Source organism: Melospiza melodia, chromosome Z, assembly GCF_035770615.1.
Source record: "Melospiza melodia melodia isolate bMelMel2 chromosome Z, bMelMel2.pri, whole genome shotgun sequence".
NCBI lineage: Eukaryota > Metazoa > Chordata > Aves > Passeriformes > Passerellidae > Melospiza > Melospiza melodia.
This window is the reverse complement of record NC_086226.1, coordinates 11,457,401-11,483,790: the sequence shown is the minus strand read 5'-3', so window position 1 is coordinate 11,483,790 and position 26,390 is coordinate 11,457,401. Positions and strand designations below refer to the sequence as shown.

The 26,390-nt window shown below is 39.9% G+C and overlaps 3 protein-coding genes across 4 annotated transcripts in view; 2 read left to right on the top strand and 1 right to left on the bottom strand.

Moving 5' to 3' along the window:
- NADK2 (NAD kinase 2, mitochondrial) overlaps positions 1-3,676 on the top strand; it is a 35,555-nt gene extending 31,879 nt beyond the window's left edge. The window contains exon 12 of the mRNA XM_063180951.1: positions 960-3,676. Within this exon, the coding sequence (XP_063037021.1) occupies positions 960-1,098 (139 nt within the window). The 3' untranslated portion in view covers positions 1,099-3,676. The remainder of the gene's footprint in view (positions 1-959) is intronic.
- An 809-nt stretch (positions 3,677-4,485) lies between these two features.
- SKP2 (S-phase kinase associated protein 2) lies at positions 4,486-16,235 on the bottom strand. Of its 2 annotated transcripts, XM_063180953.1 has the most exons (10): positions 16,155-16,235; positions 15,128-15,384; positions 13,627-13,738; positions 13,200-13,343; positions 12,594-12,728; positions 11,245-11,343; positions 9,651-9,778; positions 7,995-8,046; positions 7,246-7,353; positions 4,486-6,144 (listed from the first exon to the last, which is right to left on the bottom strand). In XM_063180953.1, exons 1-10 carry the CDS (start codon positions 16,160-16,162, stop codon positions 5,931-5,933), a joined length of 1,257 nt encoding a protein of 418 aa, XP_063037023.1. In that variant the 5' UTR covers positions 16,163-16,235; the 3' UTR covers positions 4,486-5,930. The 2 variants fall into 2 exon arrangements, with proteins under 2 accessions (XP_063037023.1, XP_063037022.1); XM_063180952.1 differs by lacking the exon at positions 16,155-16,235 and having other exon boundaries at positions 15,128-15,479.
- A 135-nt stretch (positions 16,236-16,370) lies between these two features.
- The window catches only part of LMBRD2 (LMBR1 domain containing 2), a 32,605-nt gene continuing 22,585 nt past the window's right edge, over positions 16,371-26,390 (top strand). The window contains exons 1-4 of the mRNA XM_063180935.1: positions 16,371-16,474; positions 22,939-23,165; positions 23,598-23,677; positions 25,893-25,988. Coding sequence (XP_063037005.1) covers positions 22,992-23,165; positions 23,598-23,677; positions 25,893-25,988 — 350 coding nt within the window. The 5' untranslated portion in view covers positions 16,371-16,474; positions 22,939-22,991. The remainder of the gene's footprint in view (positions 16,475-22,938; positions 23,166-23,597; positions 23,678-25,892; positions 25,989-26,390) is intronic.

Genomic DNA, 26,390 nt, shown 5'->3' with positions numbered 1-26,390 from the left:
TCATCCCCAAAGGTATTTGAGAGACATGTAGGCATGGCACTTAGGGACATAGTGGTGGGCTTGGTAATGCTTGTTTAATGGTTGAGCTCAATGATCTTACTTGTCTTTCCCAATCTAAATGATTTTATGATATGTGGAGCTTGCCACAATTAAATATAAACATGTACAGCCATTAGTTATATTACCAGAATTACTGAACATACAAACAATAACATATAAACTATTGAAAGCAATACAGTATTTTAATTGTAATTAACTGTCAGTTCAACCTTTTATATCAAAATAAATGTCTAAAGGAGCTCTGAGCCAAATTCTTTTTTCTGTCTTGTCCAGTTCTAAAAGAGATGCCTTAAATTTTGCAAGGTTAGATTTAAACTTATTAATTATATGTCAGACTCTAATAATTATAATGTCTTGACAATAATATGCTGCAGTTCTTGAAGTTGCCTGGTAAGCATCCTGACCTTCAGCTTTGTGTTTGTAATTACTTTTCTTCTCTCTGAATGATTATTGTAACAAAAAATTACATTAATGTCCAAATTATTTGAACCTTAAGCATTGCTACTTGAAAATACATATTTCACATAACATGAAGACCACATATTAGAATCTTAAATTAATTGTGAAGTTTTCTGTGAAGTTCAAGTAAATGGGATCATCAATAGCTTTCTTTGAAAATTACAGCTAAGCTTCAGCTTCAGCACCAAGTGTTATGTTATAGGCTGTGCTCAGACTGTGGGAGCATTGACCAAGTCCTTCAGTCCTCTCTGGGCTCATTGCCAAGCCCATACAAAGCACTGATAACTTGGGAGGTTCTAGTGCTTAGTGCCATGCTAAGTGGAGGTTAAACATTTATTGACTCAAGCAAAAGAATGTCCCAGTTTTATTGTTAACTGCTTGTGTGAAATACTTAATTTTTTTAGCTGTTTTGTGATAACTTACTTGCTGGGTTTTTGCAGAGTCTGTGTCCGTTCCCGTTGTTGGGATGCTTGTATGGTTGTAGATGGAGGAACATCTTTTGAGTTCAATGATGGGGCAATAGCTTCAATATTGATTGACACAGAGGATTCACTGTGCACTGTTCTGCTGGAAGAATGAAGGACCCTGATGTCTTTTGCTGAAACATTTATGGATCCATAGAGGGAAACCATGGGGATATCACAATGCTGCATTATATTGGAAGTTGGCCTTTTTGGATGCAAGAGCATTTGGAGGAAGCTTGAAATGCTTTTCATTCCTTTGGGTTGGGGAATCATTAGCCTGATATTTAAGCTTTTTTTGCATCTAGTGTAAATGTCTGAAGTGTTACCTCTAACTTCAGTGAAAATTGACATTTTAACTTGTATGGCAAACATGAAAGCTTTGTAAACACAGGTAAATGGGTTCAAGTATTAAGTCAGTAGCATTAAATATTCAGATGTACAGTTTTATAGTAACAGTCTGGGACTGATAAAACTAAATACTTCATACACTTTTGTAGAAAAGTTGACTGTCAAACTAGCAATTTGATGCAAGGATATATAGATTTTGGTAAACCATGGTGTTGAGGTAAAAGAAATGAAAATACAAATCTTTTGTATGCTTTTCAAAAATTGTACAACTTTGTAGTTTCATACAACTTGTGGCAATTTTTTTTTTTTTGTTCTTCCAGTATTTTTTCTACTTTGTAGACTTACGTCAAGGGTATAAGTCTGGTTTAGTGCATCTTGACTGAGGTAGCTTTTAGTTTTTCTGTTTGGCTAGATAGGGACTTGAAACCCAAAGGTTTTCTTGAGCCCTTCATGAAGACTTTACAAATTATAGAAATCATGTTGTAGTAGGATATATTTCTTCACTGAATGGATTAACTGGCAAGCAGATTATCAGAACACTAGTGTATGTAAGTGGCTATCATAAGACTTATATTTGGCCTTATTAAGTTGAATGTTTGGAATTTTAGATTTTGAATTTCTTATATTTAAAGAAGAATGAGACATGCTGGGTATTAGGAGTGGAGCACAAGCTAATACCTATGTCTTCCAGTTTTCCCAGCATGTTTTTACCTTCTCCAGAAAATTTACATTTCCAATCTTATGCTGAATTCTAGTGATATGTAAATGACAACAAATTAATTTCATACGTTTCTCTCATGTTAGGTAATCAAGTAGATAATAGAAAAAAAAAGCTCTGATTAAAGAAGAGCAAGTGACCTTTTAAATCTTTTAGAGAAACTGTGAACTGTGACTGCCTTATAACTGCATAGGTAAGGCAGAATTTGAGAAAACAAATATTCCTACAGCAGGAGCTCTTCTGCTACATGACTTGAAAATAGTATGTTTTGTCTTCTACAGATTTGTTTCCAAGAGTGCGTTTTCTTAAAATGACTTTTGAATGAAGAGACTTCTGTAACAGATGTTCTCAGGTCTAATGGAAATGTTCTCCAATGTGGCCAATCAATCAGTGTATTTATTGCCACTTGCAAAATGTAAACTGCTCTTTATTGGTGGAGGAAATGGACAAAGGGATTTTTGCTTCTAGAGTGAATAGAACTTAAAACATAATTTAGAGGATATTGATTTGACCAGGCCATTCAGTTCTAGGAAAATGTGAAATTGATGGAGATGTCTGTATAAGCTAACACTGCAGTTATTTACACTCTCTGATCGTCGTGATTGTAGAGCCAGAGGGGAAAAGCAAAGTAGCCAAATAAGCTTTCATAAGTTGGTAAGTTCAGGAACTATATCAGAATAAAGCTCTGTCTAAAATAATGTGCATAGCTTGTCTAAAAGTAAAGACACAAAAGACTAATCTTTCTAAAAGTTGTGTGCACACAGACTAGGATGTTCCAGTTATTCTCAATCCATCTGTAACCAGTTAGGGATTGTTTATTATGTGCCTCTGTCATGTACACTAGTAAATATGCTGTTAGGATTAAAAAAATCCTCAAAAATCCTCCACCAATGCCATTAACACTGATTTATTCCTTCCTAGGACTCTTACCACTCTCATACTAGATTTAGGTATTGAACATGTGCACAGCAAATCTATGGCAGAAATCTCAACAACTGCTTATTTACACATTTGTGTGCTGTTAAGTTTTAATCGAGACTGGTTAGTCAGATCAGTAGGCATACCTCTTAAACATGCCTGTCATTCCTTATTATCAACATCAAAACTAAAAGGTAATCTTCTCAGGCCCTACAGCCCCAAAGTATGATCTAGATTACAAATTCCTAATTTAGCAAAATGGAAGCCTGATCTGCTCATGAGTGGCCTCTACTGGTTTTGTCTGTATTAAATTACAGTTCTGTTCAAGCATTTACTGGTGAATGCTTAAAATTGACATGGTGATTCAGAAATCTATTTTTAATAGTAAGCAGCTACCTTTTTTTTTTTTTAAACAACTGTAGGACCCTTTTTAAAGATTATTTTTGATGAAGGATTGCAGTACAGACAACTTAGTTGGTAGACAATATTGCAGGACAGGACTGAGTTCTTGGTTTAACATTGATTTAATCTGCGTGGACTGGCAGTGATTTTTGCACCTCCTCTACCTGCTGAGTCAAGTCCATGGTATTTTCATTTAATGCTAGTCTACACTGTGTTCTGCTAAACTAGACCTGTTATTCTTTGTTTTTTTTTTCTCCAAGTGGTGTTTATACATTATGTAATAAAAATTAAAATCTTAATTGATAAATTAAGCTATCCTGTGCCTGATTTCAACGTTCAAAAGTGTTTCATGTGCTCAGTTTCTTCTCACTTACTGTTTCAGGTTGTTTTAATGGTTTGTGAGCCTTCATGCATTTACATGTAGTACAGAGACAAATCAATGTAGCAGGTAGGTTTTGTTATATAGTGTTTAGAGCTACTTATTATTTCCCTTAGGAAAGGTTCAGTTGAGCACCTTGTCCAAAGGGCTTTCATGTCTACTAAAGCTGTCATCATAACTATTAAATAGGTATGCAACAGTGATGTTGATCCCCTTCCAACACTGAATCTGGTATGTAAAATTTTTCCTCCTAGTCAAAGGCCTACTACTGTTCCAAATCTGCACAGGGTTTTAAAGCATAGTCTAATAAATCCTGAAAGTAGTTTTGATAACACCCTGTCCTTTAAACCACCACTGCTTGGAGAAATTTCTTTTTGACCCATGACACAAAGTTGGTGGCAAACCAGGGAAAGCACTCTCCCATCTATCAGTCATTCTGTAAAATAAAGCAATTTCTTAGATCTTTATTAAATGCAAGAGAAGTTTCATGGAGTTACATTGTGCATAAGGAGAAGAATTTTCAGTAATGCTGTGCTGCAAGGATTTACTTTTTCTTCTTGAAGTAATTTAAGGTATAATTCTAAGGCAGCAAACTGAGACAGTAGAATATTCTGTATCCTCCAACTTCCACAAGCTGTGTTGCCCATTTACTCCTTCACAGGGGATACAAACCCATTATTAACACCTGTTATTTTATATTTACACTGTTAAATTTAATAAAAACAAAAAAACCCACCTTAGGTTAAAAAGATAATGCTTTATTTACTATATTCTAGAAGGTCAAGTTAAATATCGAATTCTAGTACTTATACAATCTTTCCATAGTAAGCAATCTGTTCTGCACTACCAGGTATTCATTTCTGAATGCTTTCTCTCAAGAAGCTGTATCCATGTAAACACCTAAAGTAATATGTTGGCTACTCTTAAAAACATCCATGAATAAATTCAGCTGCTTGCTTACTGCATTCATGGGAAAAACAGCAGCATGTTTATGTCCTAGAGAGGGTCCAAGTTTTGCTAAAACACTTGCTGGAACATTGTAGGCTTATACATGAGGAAGGACCCTGATAACAGATGCAAATGAAAGGTTTATTTAAAATCATTACCTGTCCCTATCGTTTATTTGGTTTTTTTTTTTTTTTCTTTTTGGACAGTTACTCAGCTTCTCCTATGACTTTAAAATAAAAATCAACACTAGATAATAGTGGTTAGTGATACAAATACAAGAAGCAAAGTGCTACTACAAACAAACTAATATAAAAAAGAAATGTATGTCTCTTGATAGCACCAAAGCATCTCTCCCTTATAGCATTCTTACACTGTAGTCCCAGGTTCTGGTTTTTGGTCATATCTAGAACTCCTTGAGCCCTCCTCCTGCTAAACTTCTACCAATGTATCAGTTGCACTTAGAAAAGATCTTAGAGAAAGTTTTATCTACGATCAGGCGCACAAAGCTACTAATACGAAATCAGAAAACCCAGGACCACAACATGAAATAATGGACAACCAGCATCTATTTTTACAGATGCTAATTCTGAACAGGCTACTCAGACTGTATTTGGCAACAAATGAAGGATACTAAAGACAAAAGTTTCATTTGTGGCCTCCTAAATAAAAACTTCACTATAGCTCCTTTATGCTGCTTAACTTGTAAGGTATTGAGCTCTTAGCTGCTTCTGTGTAGATATCCCCAATTTACTGTTTTCAAGCTTGATTCATTCATCCTGCAGTATCTTTTCTTCAGTCAACATAGCTGAACAGATTTAATACATAGAAGTATTCATTTTGAATTCTGCAAACTCCTTAATAAACCCTACAAAGATTTCTAGCACCTCTGCAAGCTGTTCCAGAAGCTGCATATAGTTGCTAGAGGCTGACATTACTTATCAATGTAAGTAATTGATTTGTACTTATCAAATCACTTGACGGTGATTTGTTTCATATTTTTTTTCAAAGATCCCCTGTAAAAAAGAAAGGCTGAAAGAAATATTCTGTAATTGCTCACAGATCCACAATTTCTAAAGGCTTTAAGTACAAAAAACTGATATAAAATATTATGAAACATTAGGGTGTAAAACCAAGTTAGACAGTAACAGTACTATGATAAAAGGTGCTCCAGCACTTTTTTTTTCCTAAGGAGCTTCAACGCACAGTGTCCATGGCATCAACTCATTGTACATGATCACAAGAAACTAGGATTTCTCAGTGTCAATCTGCATTTGATGCCCCAAATCTCATGGCTCTTTTTATTGCCAACAGTTGGCCTTGCAATGCTGGTAAAGTGTGAACCATTGATCTTCATGTCGGGTAGTGCTTCCTCGAGGAGCTGCAGGGAGCTATCAGTGACTATTCCAAATACCTGAAGAGTCTTCAGTGTTCGAATTTCACCAAGCTCTCTAGAAAGAGAGAGAGATAGCAAATTAACCATGAAACTGAAAACATTTTTTGGGGTTTTTCAGCCTGTACCCAAGCTACATAACGCCGTTTTTACTAATTTTTTAGAAGAGGGTAAACTACTTAAGCACATTTTTTATTGAAACTAGTACTCAACACTGATACTTCAGCAAACTGGCTGAATAAATTACTTTTTTGCTAGTCTCTCTCACAAACTGAAAACAAACTGATTCTTCCATTTTCATATCCTTGGACTTAAAAATCTAGAACAAGTGAAGTAAATTGCACAGATGAAGTTCCAGGATGTGGCTCAGGGGATACAAGCCCCTGAGTACCATCAATAAGTCCCCAGTTCGGAGCAATATTTTGGTGAGTAGCCAGACCCAGCTTCTTGATTGCTTTACATTTTCCCAGTCATCATCTGAACTGTGTATCTTACAAGCAAGTACAGGACAAAATCAAAAGGCTGAGGCATGTGCTGCCGCAGCAAAGGTTCTTCAGATCCTCATTTTCCTGTTCCTCTCAACCTTTTTTCTTGTTGTGTTGACATCTTTCCTGAAAGTACTGGACTTGAAAGCTTCTATACTAATAAAAAGCAGAAGGACCTCATGAGCAAGTCACTCTTAACCATATTTGAATCACAATCAATAACTGATATAAGTGCACACAAAAGCAAATACACACTTACTTACAGCTTACTAGTCCAGCCAGTACTGTGAACTCTGCCAGCTATTCCAAACCTTCCTCCGCACTCAGTCTGACATCAGTCCTGGTCACTGGCAGGACTGCAACCTCCCATGCCAGCAATGGGTACCACTGGTATAATGCCACTAACACAAGACACGAGGCATGCATGGAGCAGCCAGGTCCATGAGTACAGACTGACACCACTGAAAGATTATCTCAGCTTCATTCCAGTCTGGATTCTCAGAGGATAACAGGTTCTAACAGTTGGGTTCTTTTATCTTAGTTTTACTTGTGATTCCTCGTACCATTAACTTTTTTGAAACAGTATTTGCAATTCTAAACATAAAATAAATCAAATTTAAATTAATTCACCCTCTGCATGAACAGCAAATCAAAGCTAATTAGAGGTTACTTACACTAAGGCAGCAGGTGATATCTGGTAACATCGGCTAAGGCACAGGTGTTGTAGGAACACAAGTTGTTTAAAATACTGGAAGCACTCAGGCTTTAACATCATGCTGTCACTGTACAGAGAACACATTAAATAAAGTCTTAAGTACACAGCAGCAGTAAATTTGCTATTTTAAAAATTCAGCCAGAGGAATTCACTGAATATCTACTTTTTCTACCACCAAAGTATGTTCTTGATAAACTGTGGAAGCAACCCATCTCTCATGTATGTGCTGTGCATGCGAAGGGGCAGGTGAAGCGAAGTTTCTCTTCATACAGATACTCTGCAGCAGAACCTGTGCCATGAATAGGCAAGTTCTCCAGAGATTTCAAAATACTGAAAGTGACTAAGTAAAAACCAAAACATACCTTTTTTTACAGCTATATGGCCAAGTACCAAATTAGTATTAGAGACAACGTAAACCCTCTCAGGGATGCTAGGCTAATGAACTGTAGGCATCTAAATATTTCCTTCCTTTCTACCTATCAATTACCATCTCTAGTTAGTTAACAAACCCTGTAGGTACCTGACATTTATGCTGGGGTAACGAGACATCTTACCTGCTCCAGATTAGGTCATGTCAGATAGCAAATCTTTTGTAGGTTTAGCTTGAATAGTATTTTCTGGATGTGCAGTGCTACCTAGACAACCTTGCCTCAGTGCTAATCCCCTGAACCACAAGGATTTAAGGACTGGCTGCACAGGTTTTCTTACCTGAGATCTAAATGGACAAGCAAAGGACATCTCTCCACCAGCGTTTTCACATCTGAAAAGAGATAACACAGAGTCAGTCCCTCTTTCAGTAGCAAGATGGATGTGCTTTACACAGCCTGCTGATGTCCACACATGTTCATTTATGTGTTTCCTACTGGAACCCCACAACTGAAGCACAATTTTTAAAATAAAAGATACATGCTTAAGAGTTAGAGCATACAGTCTGCCTATGAAGATACCTTACATGGACTTCTTTTAACCCCCTGATTTAGTTCAGAGGGTTAAAAGAAGTTCAGAAACCTAGATTTAGTTCAGCAAATTATCCCTAGAAATCAGTTGCATCAACCATCAAATTAGGAAGGCAATAATTCAAAGGATATTTTTGTGAAATCTACTGAAGACCTAGTAATGGTGAGCTGCCTGAAATACTTACATGTAGTGGAAAAATAATGAAAATTTTTCACATATCAAATATCCTTTCAGAGCACCAAATCCTTTAGACATGACCATTTTTACCCACAAAAAGTTCTCATGACAAAAAGTTATGTTTTTTTCTGATTTAAACTAAATTTTTGACTTTCTTTCATTGTCTGTAAGACGCACAGATCAGCTGTAGTTCAGGTATTACCTAAAAGCCATTGCAAGGTGCTCAACAGTGTGCAACAGAATTTTGATATTTCAGAATTCATGTGCAGAAACTAAACAAAACAATACCTTGATTATGTACTAAGTCTTATGCCTGATAAATTGCACTGAAACAGAGTAAAGACACTCAGAGAAAGTGTCTGACAAATGGAAGAGGTCAGCACATGGTCTCTAATGGTTCAATTAGAGGGACCAAGGTTCAAATTCCTGATGGGGAGAAGATTATGTAGCATATTTGTTTATGAGTTTGGGGCTGAGATAAGAAGATTTGCCTATTTTCCCACAAAGAGAATGCATGAGGGTGTCTGTGTGATGTTTAAATGGAAATGAGAGGTCACCTCCTGTATGTCATCCAACACCCTACTGTCATATTCACTCATTGCAAAATTTAAATTCTCTTTACTAGAAAAGGACTTTCACCCTTTAGCTATGCTCTTTTTCATTTTGATGTACTGTCCCCCAGATCTTGACTTACCTGCATTTTCTATCACCCTCCAATTTAATAGAACTTTTCTTTCTATAGCTAGTAGCAAGTTAAGTGGTTAAATGTTGATTGCTAAGACTGCCTTCCAAATTAACTCATATCTGGATGTCAGTCTGAAACTCAAGCACGTACTATGACTGTTCTCTTTTAGAAGATGTTTCCAGCAGACACAACATGAGAAGCCTTAAGAAACCCTCCAGATACTGTTCCTGGAGCTAATTCATAGCACACAAAGTCCTGCTTCCAGGACTTACTTCACAAGTAAAGTGAAGAAGCTTTCAGCTGAACAAAAAATTAGTTTTCACTTGACTGTTCCTAAATTCGGAAGAAAAATCATCTCACCCTTCATGCTGGAGCTAGAACTCTGTAGTAAGAGTCTCTGACAGCAAGAACTTCAAACTATACAGAGCACAAAAGTTACTGTTAGTAAATGACTCCTCTATACAAAGGGTGAATGCCAAGCAGAAGAAAATGTAAAGCCTACTGCTTCATCCCATAGTGGGATTGTTTGTCACATTGCTGTTTACCTGCTATTTGTAGATTCTCTCTGTATCCGCTTAAATTTAACTGGGTGATCTTTGAAGTAACATGATTGACTGCTGCTTTTACGTGAGTGGCTGTGAATTCACACCAGGACAGGTTCAGCTCCTCCAGCCTACACAGAGACAAAGTTGTTAACAAGAATGGCTGAAATGCAGTTCAAGTTCTGTTATTTTCTATTACACTTGATACTTTTAAAGCAAATACTTGTAACATACCAACGGCCAACTTACTGTATTCATGCCTAGAAATTCTAGTATGACAATAATTAAGAACTAATGAATGAATGGAGCAGGTTACCCAGCCAAATCTGTCTCTGGAGATTTTCAAGATCCAACCAGAGCACATCCTCATCCACATGGACAGTGCTAATTTTAGACCCTGGTCTGGGAAAGGGGTTAAAGTGACTTCCCAAAGCCACTTTCAACTGGAATGATTCAGTAATGGCTTAGGAAGTAAAGGCTCTCTCCAGGAACTGCCACAAGGAGACACTGTCTTTTCATCGGGTTTGTGACCTGAATCTGTTACAAATGAACAGATGGTCACATTGAGAGGAAAAACTACCATTCATTATTAGCATTGGTCAGATGACCAATTAATCCTAATTAGCATAAAATAATTCATAGTTTTATATAAACACTGGTCATGCTGTGAGCTCAACTCTCTTTACGTGCTTGATTACCTATAGCCTGTCACCATGGGGCTGGGACAAAATATTGCTCTGTGTGCAGGTGTTGTAGCTGTAACCAAGGGACAAAGACACAGTGAATGCACAACTAGAGCATTTAGCTGGCACTCTACATAAAATGAAAAAACAGTTAAATTGCCACTAGCATTCCTAGGATCAGATTTGCCATCTGGTATTCACTGCACACTGCACCGACTGCCATCCCCTAAAGAGCTCATGATCTGAATAATCAGACCAAGCGACAGAAAGATTAAGGCTCTGGCTGTCCACTAACTCACAATTTGATTAAAAAACATCCTTTCGCAGAAGGAATGATTATGTACATTGTCCTGCAGGTCACAGGAAGTCAGCAGAAAGATTGGGATATAAATCCCGAATTCACTGGGGCCCAGTTCAGTGACGTTCTGTCAGCAGATGGTTTAATCACTGGAGCTGCCAATCTGAACACACCCCTTCATAAACTAGAAGGTTACTGAAGGATTATTCTACCATGGCAAGGCACAGTGTTCTCGGCTACTCACCCTGTACTCTGACTGCAGAGGGAACTTTGCAGTTCCAAAACACACACTTGGTCTTTGTGAGAATCATATATTATTTTCATAAAAAAAAAAAATCAAATTTACATGATATCAAAGGAACATAAATGGGGTGTACCCAGCCAAGCGGATGATTCAGAAAACCCATGAAAAACTACAAAAGTACATCTTTGTTATTAAAGAAGAAAATAGCTTGATGGGAAGAAATTACCTGATTATTCAGCTAATAATCAACTGTTAGGCATTTAGGACCAAAACCAAGCATATTAAAAAAAAATAAAAATACAAGAATAACTGGGATGCCCAAGGAAAAAAAATAATTTGTTTCAGGAATAGAAAAACCTGGTTTTGTCTTACATAGAACAACTGCTCAACATCAGCTCCAAGGCTTCTGCAGAAAACCCTGAGCACCCACAGAGATTTAGTCGTATCAAATTGGGATTTCTAGCAATGCTCCTGTAGAGAGAAGAAAAAAGAAAAATATGATAAAACTTAAATGTTGTAACATTGCTTGCTTTGCTATGATGTGCCTATTTTTAAGACCTAATTTCCTGGACAGGGAATTGTTCATTAAATATGACGTACTGCATATTTAATCAGCTGACTAACCTGCGTCACTAAGGGCCTAAACTCTGTACTACTGCATCAGAGCACAACATTAAAAGGGACACTTGTCTATGTATGACACTGCTGACAAGTCTGCATATTTATAAACAACCAAGTTTACAAGGAAATGGTTTCTTTTCACCTTCTACTGTTGTATGCCAATAAACATACATCACAGCTTATCAGAGATTACTACAGCTCTACAAAAGACAAAGCAAGCATCCCATTTCTGATGTCACCCCTCTGCAAGATGGAAGTTATTCCAGGAAAAAGCCCACGTCCAAACAGCATCCCCTGAATGCATTTCTTTACAAGACTAGAGCACATATGCGGTTAGCAAAACCTGGAACACTCAGTATGCACATGTGTTCAGAAGGTGATAAAATTCCATAATTACTGCCGGATTAGTACCCAATTTTCTGATAGTTTTAACTGTTACTACTCATAGTATAAAAAGCCAAACTATACTGGTTTATTTTTATTGTGGTTTATTTACTCCCTTCTGTGGAGTGAGGAAAGTATCAGAAAGCCAGGGTCTCTGCCATCTGACCTAGGTGGCACCTCTGACATCTGTCCATAGGTGGCACCTCCACAATCCTGTGGTGTGATGGAACAGGAGGCTGACTACAAACCCATTAGTGTCTTTGCAGCTAACCAAAAAACACTTCATCTGCTTGACTGAATCTGTAATCTTCAAGGACTTCATAAGTTCAATAAAAAAGTGAGCAACAGTGCAGAAGCACAATGGGTACCTGGTGGGAGCACTATTGAGAGCCCTTGGAATAGAAAAGAACTTACACACCAAACACAAACTTCTCTTGGGAGCAAAAAAAACCGGAAAAATAAAAGTAGCTCTGCTGTACAGCTCAGCTGTGGGAATATGGATCCATGAACCATAGAGAGGTGAGCAGTTTCTCCAACCTCCTGCTACTCTGGAGAATTAGAGGAAAAAAACCCCAAAACTAAATGGCCACCTTAAACTAGTCATTTCAAAATGCACCCACAATGAACAACTTTCCACTGCATTCTTTCATTAGCCTGCACAAAATAATGGCACCAAACAGAAGGCTTTACTGAATATTCCCAAACATGTCACTCACTTGATGATGCTGTCAGAAAGCACTAGACCCTCCAAGCTGAGGTTCTGCAGCTTTTCACACAGACAGAGAATACTGTGGAGATCTGCAGCAGACACTGTGCAGTTTGACAAATCCAGGTGTTGAATTTTAAGAAGACTATCAAAAAAAGAGAAGGAGAAAGGTTACTAAAAGTGCATTAAAACATGCTCCATAAATTCCCCACATCACAAATATACCCCATACACTACGAGCATGCACAATTTGCAGAAAATTTTTCTACTGATTCCTCATAACATCTGAAAATTTATCCTGCTGGAGTTTAATGATTTTTTGAGTGTACCACATAAAAATGCTGCAGATGATGATAATTCAGGCCTCTACAAGATAGAAACTGCAAGGGTGGTGCTTGATATTGAAAAAAAAAAATCACATCAACTTGGTTTTAAATAACTGTCAGGTGAGTGCAGATCCTCCTTTTTTAACACATGCCTAACCACTGATCAGCTTGTCCACACTCCACACACAGCACAAACACTGCTGCTCGCTGCTATTACCTTAAAACCAAAACCACACAGACTGAATATCTGAGACAGTTTCAGGATTCAGAAGATGCAGAAAAAGCCTTACTTGCTTGTTTTAAACAACGGATCCCCAATGCAAGACCTTGGGCAGCGGAACACAGTAACACCTGCAGGCAACAACTGTCCAAGCACTCCTGGCAGCAGATTCCCACCAGTCAAATCAAGAGTCTGCCAGAGAGATTCATCAAATCTGGGGGAATGAATATTACTTGTTAGTGAGTTCAAATGGGTAACAGGTCAAAGCTGTGGGTAGAACTACAGAAAGTTTCTGGTGTCAAAAACAGGCAGAGAAGGGAAAGCTATTTAACAGACTACAATAATGTTAAAACATGTGAGGCATCCTTTGGTTATACATACCCACATATGGTCTAAATTGAACTATATATGTATAAATAAGATGAGAACCCGACCATTTAATGGTCTATGGAAACAAAGATTTTCCTTAGTACTGAATGAAGAGAAATAGCACTTACGAAAGTCGATGCCATCTCTTGCAAATCATAGAAACTTTCAGTAAATCCTTTAGGGGCAAATAGGCAAAGATTGCCAGAAGCAATTCATCTGGAAGTGCATCCAAAGAAATACCTTTAGAGAAAGAGCAAAGCACATTCTAGTTAAAGCTGGTTCATTTTTGCCTGCTGGTCAGATGCCTTGCTGGGTCTGGTTGTTAAAAGCCCCTTTACAGTTTCTCTGTAGGCATCAGCCCCACTATTCATCTCAGGATGACATTTTTACCATCTTTGCCTAGGCACAACTGGTAAATGCAAATGTTCCTGTAATAGTCACTCTGTATACACAGTAAGGCCATGGACACTACTCACATACTCACTTGGGGAACATGAGCATCTTAGTTACCTAATGCTTGTATGATTCTCTGGGTTTTTTCCCCCCTCAGCCAAAATGCCCACTCTTCCTATGCACACAAGGGTCTCAGAAGGGAGCTCAAGGTAAGCTATGCTTCTGTGTGATACACAGAAAAAAATCAGGTACTACAAACTGCTTCCTAAAACACACATGCTATCACCACTCCAAGAATTATGTGAAGCAATGTGGTACAAATCGCAGCTTCTCTCAGGGCCCCAGAAGGTGTCCCATGATTCACATGGGAGATTTCTGGATGGTGGAGCTCAGCAACAGCTGCCTTTGACCCAGCACTGCATGACAGCATAATGTCTGGAGACAGCTGCTTATTTATTCTGCACCCCATACTCATCCAGACTAAAACCACATTTTGACACCAGGGAAAGGAACCCAGTATCCTGTGACATCCCTTTCAAGAGTCCAAGAGCTCTGCTCTCTCCCTTTCCAGCCCTGCAGGCTTCCAGCCTCTGATGTGCTTTCCCTGTAGCTCTGGCACAGTCCCTCACGTTGCTTGCTTCCATCAGGAGCTGGAACACTGCTGGCACACCTCAGCCTGCACTCTTTACCTACCCTTCTCCTCCTGCCTCCAAACCGGTAATTTTTGGATTGACTTTGGTTTTAAACTGATTGATTTTAGTTTATTTTTTCTCTGTGCACTTTAACCATCTGGTAACTAGAGTGAATGTTGCCAACAAACCTTTTCATTAAACCTACTTTTGCTGCCTATTCTTTGAGCGACCTTAAAACACTGATTCACTACACAGCCCTGCTGGTTCAAAGTGCCACCTGTGTCCCACAGACAAGAGCAAACAAGCACAGGGACACGCAGGACAACCCCCCAGCACACACACACACATACAGGTGCTCATGGGGTCAGGCAGCAGAGAACCATGGTTTTAACAGATTACAATTCTGGAGCCAGACACACCACCTCGGCTTAAAGGCACACATAAAAGAGGATTTATCACCCCAAGCCTGAAAGCCACTAGATCTAAAAGTGCCATTCTGCTGGGTAAGAGCAAAAGAACTAAACACTAAAGCAGGGTGGACTTGTGATGCCCACTCTCCATCTCTACCAAAGGGCAAGCAGAACCTGGGACAGGGGGACAGTACCTGACTCTGCCTCTCGGAGCAGCCATGGCCGGCGCACGATAACAAAGTCCTTTTCGTTGTCCTTCACCTTCTGCCTTTTTGGAGGAAGACAGGGTGACGACACCAGCAGGTCCTGTGGTGTGTTTTCATTGCCCAGCCTGTCTTTCTTAAGGGCCGACACTCCCATACCCGAGAGAAGCTCCGAGGTCTTGCCGGGGTCCCATTCCAAGCTGGTGGAAACATTAGTGCTAGAGGATGGGATCTCCTGGAGGTGCTTTCTGCAGACACAGCAAAACCCAGAGGCTCTGAGGGTACTGCCAGACTGACACCAAACACAGGATGGGGACCCTTGAAGCATTTCAGTCACTCGCACTCCACAGCCATACACAGGGAGACTAAGCGCAGGATCTGCGGGCGCTGGAAGCACCAGCAGCGGCCACAGCGCAGGCGTGTGCTCGCTCTGGCAGGCTTTGGGGAAGAGCCCGCCAGGGATCGAGCGCGCCCCGCTCCCGGATGGGGCGGGTGAGGGGCCGGGGAGCGGGGCCAATGGAGGCGGCGGGACACGGCGGCCTCCCAACACCACCGAACCCGGACACGGCCGCGACAGCACCGGGCAGGACCCGCGCACGACGGGGCGGCAGCGCGGGCAGCGGGACGGGATGCCCGGGCAGGCGGGGGAAGCTCTCCCCGAGGCCGGGACAGAGGCGGCCCGGGGACCCCGCATCCCCGCCAGCCTCAAGGACAGAACCCCCGCTCCCCCGGGAGCACCCGCGGGGCCGCACACACACCTCCGATCCCGGCACCGCTCCCACGCCCGGGAGCTCCCTCCCGCTCCCCCGGGTCCCACAGCCGCTCCCGAGGCTCCCCCGCGCAGCGCCTCAGCCATCCCCGCGCAGCCGGGCCGCCCGAAGGGATCTGCGAGGGCTCACACGCAGCCCGGGCGCCACGCGGCTCCCGCGCAGCCCACCAGCGGTACTCGTATGCCCGTGTCCCGGCGCATTCCCGGGTCCCCGTGCCCCGGTGTTCCCGCGTCCCGGCGCTCCCGTACCTGTACATGGCGCTGGGAGGCCCACGCGCGCGGCCGCACGCCCCGCGCCTTTCAGCACCGCGCCATCCCGGCGCCGGCCGGAAGCCGCAGTGGGAGGGGCGCAGAGGCTGCTGGGAGCTGTAGTTCGCAGTCCTGTGCCCGCCCGGAGGCGGGGCCGTGCCGGGCCGGCGGCGGCGGGCGGCGAATGGCGGCGGCTCCGACGCGGAAGGAGCCGGGAGCGGCTGCCGCTCCTTGCGCCACGCTCTGAGCCCGGTGCCGGCCGGGATGGCGGGCGGCGGAGCCCCGCGGGGGACGCGACGCTGAGCGGCGGCTCGGCCGTGGTGAGACGGCGGCGGGAGGGACGCAGGGCCGGGCGGAGCGGGGCCGCAGTGCCGAGTCACGGCCGGGCCGTTCTCCTGAGCGGAGACGGGAGCCGGGTGGGAAGCGGCAGCCCCCGGGCGCGTCCCCGGTGACAAGGGCGCGGGGGGAAGGGTGGTGGCGGGGCAGTGCTGGGTGAGGGCGCGTTCGTTTCCAGGCTCTTATCCCGGGCACTGCCCGCCCGTCAGGGACCCCGGGCACGTAGCGCGGGGCGGTGCTGGCTCCGTGTCCCTGGAGCTGCTCGGTGCTGTGCCGCACAGGCCTGGCGCCGGGGAGCGCTGGCACATTCCAGCGTGGAAGGTTTTCTCTGGGAACACCTGAAGCTGCCCGTCTGTGCCTGATCCTGACCCTCACCGTGCTTATTCCAACCTCGCAGTCTTTTCACACTGTGTTTCACAGCCCGCGGGACTTTCAGCAATGCAGCTCTTCCTGCGTTTTTTTTTCCCCGAACTGCTTGTTTTGAAATTGGTGGGGATGGAGAACTAGGTCTGAACACACCTACAGCCCCGCTATTAGTCAACCACTTGCTTGCAAATGCTGTCCTTTGTTTACTGCATAACGAAGGGGAGACGCGCCTGTGAAATTGAGGGTGGTAATGGGGCCCGTAGCAAAGAGTACACAGCTTTCGGTCACGTACAGAGAATGAGGTGACTCAAATTAACATCCATGTAATTTTAAAAAAAGCATCTTTTAAACGTTTCCAGTTTTAGCTTAAGTCGCGGAACAGTTGTTCAAAGATTATTTAAGCAGATAATCAGATGAAAAAGAGGCGGAGTTTTGGTTTAAAAAAAAATCTGAGTTTATTTCACCTTTTCTGCAGCCCCTCTTTTTGCTGCGAATCATGTCACTCTTCTTCATTAATGCATGGGTAATCAAAAGATGGTTTTGTGGAAAATGCCAGTGTTTTTTACGGTCTGGAAATTAACAAATAGTGTGTTTATCTGAATGCAGTGTTGGGGCAGCAGTCATGTGACCGCCTCGCTGACACCTGCTTTGTGTCCGTGCATTAGTCTGGTAGCCCAGATAGTGATTTCTGTTCTTTTTTTAGATTCTGCATGCAACTGTACAGTGCTTGTATTTGATTCTGTTTCAGTTCCTCTGATAAGTGAGTTGTTTTCTTATATGTGTTATTTTCAGCATACTTCCCTAAACTGCTTGAAAGCTTCAGCCTCTGTGGTATTTAATATATTAGAAATTGGACTCGATGATCTTGGAGATATTTTGCAGCCTTAAAGATTCTGTGATCCTTTGGTAGAGGACAACGCAGCACCATGTAAAACAAATAAGCTTGCTTGCATTTGAACACAAAAATCTTAGTGTTCCTTGGTCAAGCACTTGTCTTACATTTAGTGCTACTGTGTAGAATCTAGTCTCCTGCAAAATCAGAGAATACTGCTATTTTGGGTGGTATCAGCACAGCATTTTTTTTTTAATTAGAAGATAGAAAACTTGTTTCCCTAAACATCGAACTATTATGAATTAAATATTGATCGGTCCGTATCAATTAAATATTTAGCCAATTTAAAATTTTTCTTCATTACAAAATAGTTGTACTGACAGGTACTAATAAAGTATCAGTCAGTACATAGACTGACGAGTGTGTCCTAGAAGAGCAAAGCCATGCAAATTGCTTTCTGCACTAATCTCAGAGGTTGTTTCTCTCAAATAGTGCAGTCAGATAATTTCTCTGGTTTTCTTGGGCAGTTTGTGGCTATTTTATTTCTTTAGATAGCTTTCTCACTGTACAGAGATAAAGCAGCTCTTTGTTGTGTCTTTATAAATACTTACTATTTCCCCCAAGCTGTAAGGGCTAGTGTGTAGTAATAAAGTAAACAGAAAAACCCAAACCAGCCAAAGAAAAAAACCAAACAAAACCCACGATGCCACCCCTCCCCTAAACCTGAAACCAACCTAAAAGAAACCCCCACAACACACTATGCAGACTTGAATACTGAAATAGCTGAAGGGACTACTTGTGTTGTTTCTTTGCCTCTTGTTCTTCTCTGTTTATCAGTTCTGAAATAGTAAGTTAGCCCATGTTGTTGTTTTAAGAAGGAAGTATCAAGGATTCTTGGTGTGGGGCAGTTCTGTCAGTACTAAAGGCTGTAGTCTGCTCCTGCATGTCTGTGGAGTGAAGTCTTTCTTTATAACTCTTAGCAGCATAATTCTGCTGAGCAGGGCAGGCTTCAGAAACCAAACACTGGGGGTTTTTTGCCAAGTGAAGTGTGCTAGTAATAAGAATATATAATAAGAACTAGCAGATTATTCTCTGACAGAAAGGCAGAAGGTCATCATTGAGCTGGCCATTGATATATTGCTGGAGATGGCAGCTTTTGTACTTGCAGGTGAACTAGGAATTCAGCTTGAGGTGGCAGATGCTGTTGCCCAGATAGATAATTTTTCTATGTTAAGGCTCTCAGTTCTGTTGCTGACTGTCTCTGATAATCCCTTTCATAGTTTGGCAGCTTTTTTGGTGACAGATTTTCTCCAGACAGATGTAGTTATGATCTTTAAAAATATAGAGTAAGTGTTCGGTTTTTCAGGTGTTTCAGCTGAAATATCCAAAATGTCTAGAAATGTAGCTTTTTCAAATTAATTTGATCTCCACCTGAGAATGCTTGAAGAACAATTAAAAAAAGTCTTTAGTATTCGAGAAATGTCTGGGGCACCAGAAGCATGGTTGCTGTCTTTATTAGTAATATTTGAAGGACAGGCAGAGCTACAGATAGGCAGATTCCTCTTCTTCTTGAATTCCTGAAAAAAAAATCTGGTGCTAAAGCTACTTGTAAGTACATAGAATATAATAGGTGAGTAAAAGACAGCATCAGTTTGTCAAGGACAAATAGTTGAAGTAATCTAATCTATTTAAGTAATGACTGATAGACCTACTGTATACAAGAGGATCAGTTTATAATCTTATGTATTGCTTAGTAGGACTTTGATTGTTCCTTAGGATATTTTTTCTTGGGAAGCAAAGCTGGGAAGAGCCACTGTTGTGGCTGAGGAAGCCATTCCCTTGTCAAATACTTCTAATGGTTTTCAGAGTTCCCCTAATGAAATAGCACGGTGATTAAAACTATAGAAGGCACAAAACTACCAGAGATTTCAGGTCTTTCTGAAAGTGGTAGTGTAAATCAAAATACCTTAAAGATTTGGAAACTTGCGAGGGGAGGGGGGAACGGATACAGCTGAGCAGAGTTTTGTTCCTGTGTTAAGCAGGAGCAATCAACCACAGAAATACAGGATAGAGAAGTAGTGTTGTGTTTCCTGGAGGGAAAGAATTTGGAGGCCTTAAGAAAGCTGAAGTTGTGAAGGAAACATCCTATTCCTATTTAAACTTTTTAGTAAGGCATGTGAAGCAGTGTTTAACATCTGTTCAGGCCTCCCCAGGTGTTCTGTTGGGAGACTGGTGGAATCCTTCACAGACATGCTTTAGTCTTTCTAGCCCTTCTTTAGGAATATAGTACTGGGGTGTCTTTGGTAAATTTGGTGCTGCATTAAAGCTCTAAGAAAGTATGGGGTTTTTCATTCTCTGCTGTTTCATTTAGTAACCTGAGATTTCTGTACCAGGCAGAGTAGTTCATTTGTAATGTAGATGTTGTGAGCGCAGTTACTCTCAGGTTGGCAGGGTAATTTAATACTGTTGATAGTAGGGAGTCTGTCATATAAAAGGAATTAAGCCTGAACTGAGCCCTTTATGAAGCATGTAGTGTTAGTAGCTGGGTAAAATTAAGAACTTAGCTGATTTTGTCTGTGTCTGAAAAGAAGCAGGAAAATCCTAAGCCAACACAAGAGCATGTCCTTATGTTTTATTGGTTAAGTTGCACTTCTCGTGCCAGTGTTTCAGCTTTTAATCTTATTTGTATTAATCTGTAGTTGCGGGGTTGTTCAGAAACTGAGTATGCCCATAAATACTTCTCCATTCACGGTGAGGGCTCTTGTTACTTTGTCGTTGCTTTAATAGGAGCATCCTCTAAGCCGCTGAAGGTTGTACAGTACTAGAGAGCCCTCCTGAAGTGGTTATTTCAGGACAAGATTTTTTTTAGTGATTCTGGAATTCCAGTCAGCTGATACTAGGTAGCTGTATGCCAGTAGTGAGATGACTGTCTAAATAAAGTGATGAAGCAGGATGATAGGTAAGAAGCTTACCTTTCTTTGAGCTAACAACCAGGTTCAGTGGCAAGTGCTGCTTTCCACAGGAAGGCATGGCTTTATAGCCTGCAGTAATGTGTTTTAAGGCCTGATTCTAGTAGCACAGGTCTAGATATGTCTGCACTGTTGAGTTGGACTTAGTTCATCAGAAGAGCTCCTCTCAAGCATTGCATTTCTCACTTTGTAGAGTTTCTTCTGTTTAATCTTTCTATGTGGAGAGCTGGTTTTAAATCGTTTATGTCTAAAAATTTTAAACAGTTATTTTGAAAATGTGTATACAGTAATTCAAAACAACTCTGTTATTAGTCTCAGTCTTTTGAAAAAACAGGCCTTTCTTTTTGTGTTTTGAGATTAAAATAGGAACCAGAAAAGAACATAAAGATGTAGTTTACTGATAACTACAAAGACACTTCTGTCTTTGAAAATTATTTAAGTTGTGGTAGGAATCAATTCCTTCTTTATTTTAGCATATTGAGTACATTTTTATAATACTTCTGCAGGTACCCTTATGATAGTAGCTGAGTGTAGCATCTTGCACAAAAACTTTTTACCTTGTGTTTTGGTAGAAGCTTTTTAGCTGTGCCTGTAATAAAACTTTGTGACTAATGAAGTGCATGCTGTATAATTTTTTTGTTTACATAGCAAAAGGTGTGGCTGTAATGGACACGAAAAGCTGCATGCCAGATAGCAGTGCCTTAATGAACCTGATTCGTAATTGTTTTGTTATTTTTGCTTCTCTGGAATTGGCTGCTATACTGTAAATTGAAAAGGCTTTTCTGAGGAAGCAATAATGGTACAATAGAACAGTCAAGAACTTGCTTTGAATAAGTGATTGAGAAATAGGTGAGATACCCTGAGTTTTTAATGTACAAATTATTCAGCTAAAGTAGAGTACAGAAAGATAGTAAGGGGGTGATTTGTCCTAATGGAAGTGTTGATAGTTTGATAAACATGTTTAATGAAAGGCAGAAAAGAAAAAGTGTGTGAATCTTTGACTAGAAACACCAAGGTATTCTGTGACTCCTTTTTTCTCGCTAGGGAGAAAAAAGGAGTCACAGAATAATTGTTCCTTTTTGTCCTCAAGGTAGTAATGGCATCACAAACTTTGGAGGTTTTTTAGTGTAAATAAGAGAGTTTTCCCTACATAGTGCCCTGAAGCCTAATAGATCTGCTTAAGCAGTTTACTGGGAAATTAGTAAAAGAGATGCTTCACTTTACCAAGTTCTAAAGAGATTTAAAAGTAAGTAGAGGGGAATTTCAGTAATAGCATTTCTTTTAGATCTCCAGGAAAGTGAAAGTACTGGAAGTCTTAACAGCAAAGCCATAGCAAAAACTATTTCTCTTAAATCAGCGAAATGTTAATCTTGATGGAGAGACAAGTCAGACTGGCCAGAGTAATAAACTTTTTTTTTTAACAATGCATAAAATGCCTGTGATAAAATTATGCTTATTCAAAAGGTCTGAAGCAGTTTAAATAAAAATGTAGCAAGTCAGTGAAATTTTCTGTAGTGGATTTGTGCAGCTCACTGTCCATTTGTATCATAGCTTGTCTGTATGAAGCAATATGAACTTTCATACAGCAGTCCTGACTGTAACAGAGTAATTAAACACAGAAGGACAAGCAGAGGAAAAATACATCATGGCAAACTATACCAAATGAATTGAGACCCTTGTTTCTCTGAATAGCACTGGAGGAGTAGGAAGGTGAATTGAAATTCTTGAAATTTCAAACCTCAAAGAGGTGCATTACAAGTAGACTAACACGTTTGTTGCTGCGTTTTTATGCTCTGTTAACTCTTACGTATAGATTTTAAATATGTATTTGAGGTACACTGCATTAAAATGTTGTTCATTAGCTATCCAGAAATACTTGATTTAAATATTTAACCCTTTGTAGAAATTAGTTGATTGCTTCTAAAAGGAGAAAAAAAGAGCAGAATAGATTTTCATCTTGAAATTTGTCCTGGACCTAGAGTTGGGCTAGTAGTGTATTTAAGGACAGAGATTTGCCTCCTGGATCTTTTGTATATCAACATGATGACCAGGAGTTTCTCTAATATGTTGCTGGAAATAACAGCATTGGAATGACATGTTTTGATTTCTTCAGAGGACTTCAGGGCACCTTGCTGAAAATCTTTGGTTTTGTCTGATAAGAATCCTGGTCATGTGAAGTATGAAAAGTTGGTTAATATGTTCAAAGTGTCCATTGAACAACTCTTCTGTGTAAATATCTTCTAGAGATTTTAATGTAATTGAATTTCTTTTTGTCTTGCAGTTTTGATCTGCTTTCCCAAGTGCTTGTGGTGTGGCTGGGGCCAACATTTAACAATGAGTGGTGCAGCGCTGGGCCTCGAGATAGTGTTTGTCTTTTTCCTGGCCTTATTCCTCCTTCACCGGTATGGAGACTTCAAGAAACAGCACAGGCTGGTGATCATAGCAACATTATTGGCTTGGTATCTCTGCTTCCTGATTGTGTTCATACTGCCTCTGGATGTCAGTACGGTAAGAAACGTGCAGGACTTCCTGCTTAATTGCATCAAATGTTTATGGTATTTCTCTGAAGTAGTGATTGCAGGGGACCGTCTCTTAGAAACACCAAAGAAATCTTCCATGTAGTATCTTAATAAATTAAACATGACAATGCCTCGTGTTCATAATTAATTTCACTTTTTGTTGGTCTCATCAGATAACAAATCTATTTAAAACATTTTAAAATTTCATCATTTGTTTGCAACAATTTTTTTATCTGTTTAGGCAGCATAAGGACATTGTCAGCATTTTACATACTTGACTGCTGATTGTATGTTGATTTGAATGTTTATTGGTATAATTAATTTCAGATGTCAACCTGGAGTACAGGAAATGTTTTTAAAATCAGACTTACTACTTTTAAGTATTTTACCTCTTTGATCACTGATATAAATTGTCTTTTAGACTATCTACAATCGATGCAAGCTTGCGGTTAACTCCAGTCCTGCAGAAAGTAATGGCTCTTACGTTACTCTTGCTCCAAGGTATGAACTACATGTTTTTTTCTTTAGACTGTATTTTATTATTTTCTTTTTTAATTGATAGCATATTGTGTTTTTAATACTGATGAATAACTATTATCTGTGTGATGCAAATTTTGAAGTTTGTAAGTACACAGGACAGTGAGAGAAAAGGTGATGAAAGGTGGATCTTTATCTGCTGAGAGTAATTACATAATAATTATTTAGTAGTTCTAGGTGGTTACCCAACTATTCTTTTTTAATGTCACTGGATTTCGTTTTTCTTGTTAAGGCAATAGGACTAAGCTTTTTGAGCAATCCTGGTTATAAGGAGAGGCTTTGATGAATGCTTATCCTTTACAGTCTTAAAGACTTTAAACCTGAAAATCTAATTTTATACCTTTAATTTATACCATATGAATGAAATCAGCTGCTTGTCTTATATGTCAGGGATATATCTAATTGCTTCTTATCATTACATATATATGGTAATTGCAGTTATCTGAAATGTGCTGTATTCCACCAAAGTAATGGTAGCCTGCTAGGGGTGTCCTGACAGAAAGAAAGTAATCCCTACCCATGGAGAAGTGGACTAATGTGGGCTCTTTCCGTAGCTGCTCATCCCTTAGCCTACACTCCCTGTGTTACTGATGTGGGCAGTGTAGTTATCTGTAAGATGATCTTAGCCTTTAAGATATCAGCTGATATGTCTGTGCAAAGTCTTGCCAGTCTTGCTGCCCCAAAGAGGAGCCTGGAAAAATGGTGAAATGACAGTCACACAATATTGCACCCTATTCTTAGGACCACCAAGTGGATGTTAATTAAACCTCTTTAATTATATACACAATTTGAAAACTATTCAGTAACCTTTCAATTTACCTATAGCTTCAGACAAACTTTTTTTCTTAGAATCACAGAATGATTTGGGTTGGAAGGAACCCTAAATATCACCCAGTTCCAATCATCTTCCAGGAGCAAAGACACCTTCCATTAGGCCAGGTTGGTCCATCCAGCCTGGCCTTTAACACTGTCAGGGACAGGGCACCCACAGCTTCTCTGGCAACTTGTGCCAGTGCCTTACCACCATCATAGTAAAGAATTTCTTCCAAATCCCTGATTTAAGCCTGCCCTCTGTCAGTTGAAAACCATGGCTCCTTGTCCTGTCACTTTGCCCACATAAAAAGTCCATTTCCTTCCTTTTTATAAATCCCCTTAAGGTACTGGAAGGTGCTGTAAGGTGTCCTGGCACCTTCTCTTCTCCAGGCTGAACACTCCCTGCTCTCTCAGCCTGTCATAGAGGAGGTGCTGAAACCTTTAGTCATACTACCTGTCATTCTATCTTAAGTTGATAATTTTGAAAATATTTAGGCCGTGCACATAAAAACTTACAACTCAGGCTTAACTAGTTTGACCCTGGAAAATACCAATTATTTCTCATTAGGTAATCTCATCTAAGTTGACTTTATTGCCCCTTGACTCACCCTTGCTTCATTACCCAGCCAGGTGTGTGGAAAAAAAATAAACTGTATAAGTTTAGATTGGACACCTTTTCCTTTGTTCTTTTTCTTTTTCTTTTTCTTTTTCTTTTTCTTTTTCTTTTTCTTTTTCTTTTTCTTTTTCTTTTTCTTTTTCTTTTTCTTTTTCTTTTTCTTTTTCTTTTTCTTTTTCTTAAAGGACTCATAGGACTTTCCTGTCTTCTGTAGTGAACACTAACTGTCTGAAGATTATTGGCTTACTGAATCAAAGTTTATATAAAACTGACTTGATCCAGCTGGGTAGCAGAAGAAACAACTAATATGTTCTTTGTATGACTGAGTGCTCTAGATGATAATGATGTGCCTCGATATTTTTTAAAAACCTGCACTAACTGAAATTTAATGCTTCTCTGTTTAAACAAGTGTTCTTTCTGTGCATGAAATAATTACTACTGAAAACCAACAACTGTAACCTTAAAATGATTTATTGAATAGTGCTCTTCAGTCTTGGAGCTTCTGGGTTTTTTTCGCTAAGAAAGATGTCATGTCCAAATACATTGTTTGTGGTTAGGAAAATTATAAATATTTCTAGTGATTATTCAGTTTATTTATTTGGGAGACAGTTGATTGTTGACTGTGTGCTTGAACAATATTGTACTACTTCTATGTTCTTTTCAAAGAACTTCCTAGGTAGGAATTTATGGAAGTTGCTTTTTATACTCAGGGCTCTACAACTAACAATAGTCTTCTTTACATTGTAACAGCAAACAAAAATGTTTCAAACCCTGGAGTTATATTCCTGATGGAATTATGCCAATTTTCTGGCGTGTTGTGTATTGGACATCTCAGTTTTTAACATGGTAAGTAAGGCAAAAGATTATGGCAAGGAGTAAGATGCAGTTCTTAAATGGACCATCTTAACAGTCATAGCATTCTCTAAAAATATATATCAGTATGGAAAAGAGCTATTAAATTGCATATTATTTGCTAGTAGTGAAAGTTCGATAATAATTACTATACTAATTTAGTCATACTTTTTTTTTTCTTGCTTCTATGGAAGCAACTTTCAGGTGGCAGCCATTTATCCTTGGTTCCCTTTTGTAGTTGAAACTAAGCAATTTACATGTGTAGGTGTTTATGGATAAATTGTCTGAAATAAATGGGTTTTAGGCAGCCAGATACCAAAATAATTCTATTAATAATTTGGGTAATTTTTAAGTAATATTGTAAATTAGTTGGTTTTATCAGATATATTGCACAAA

Bases quoted from the DNA above. Each gene is read 5' to 3' on its own strand.
- SKP2 (XM_063180952.1), bottom strand. From the start codon at position 15,464: ATGCTTCAAGGGTCCCCATCCTGTGTTTGGTGTCAGTCTGGCAGTACC. The intron at 11,344-12,593 runs GTGAGTGACATG...TTCTCTCTACAG, and splicing joins CTTTCTGACAGCATCATCAA to GAGCATTGCTAGAAATCCCA. The intron at 8,047-9,650 runs GTAAACAGCAAT...ATCTCTTTTCAG, and splicing joins AGAGAATCTACAAATAGCAG to ATGTGAAAACGCTGGTGGAG.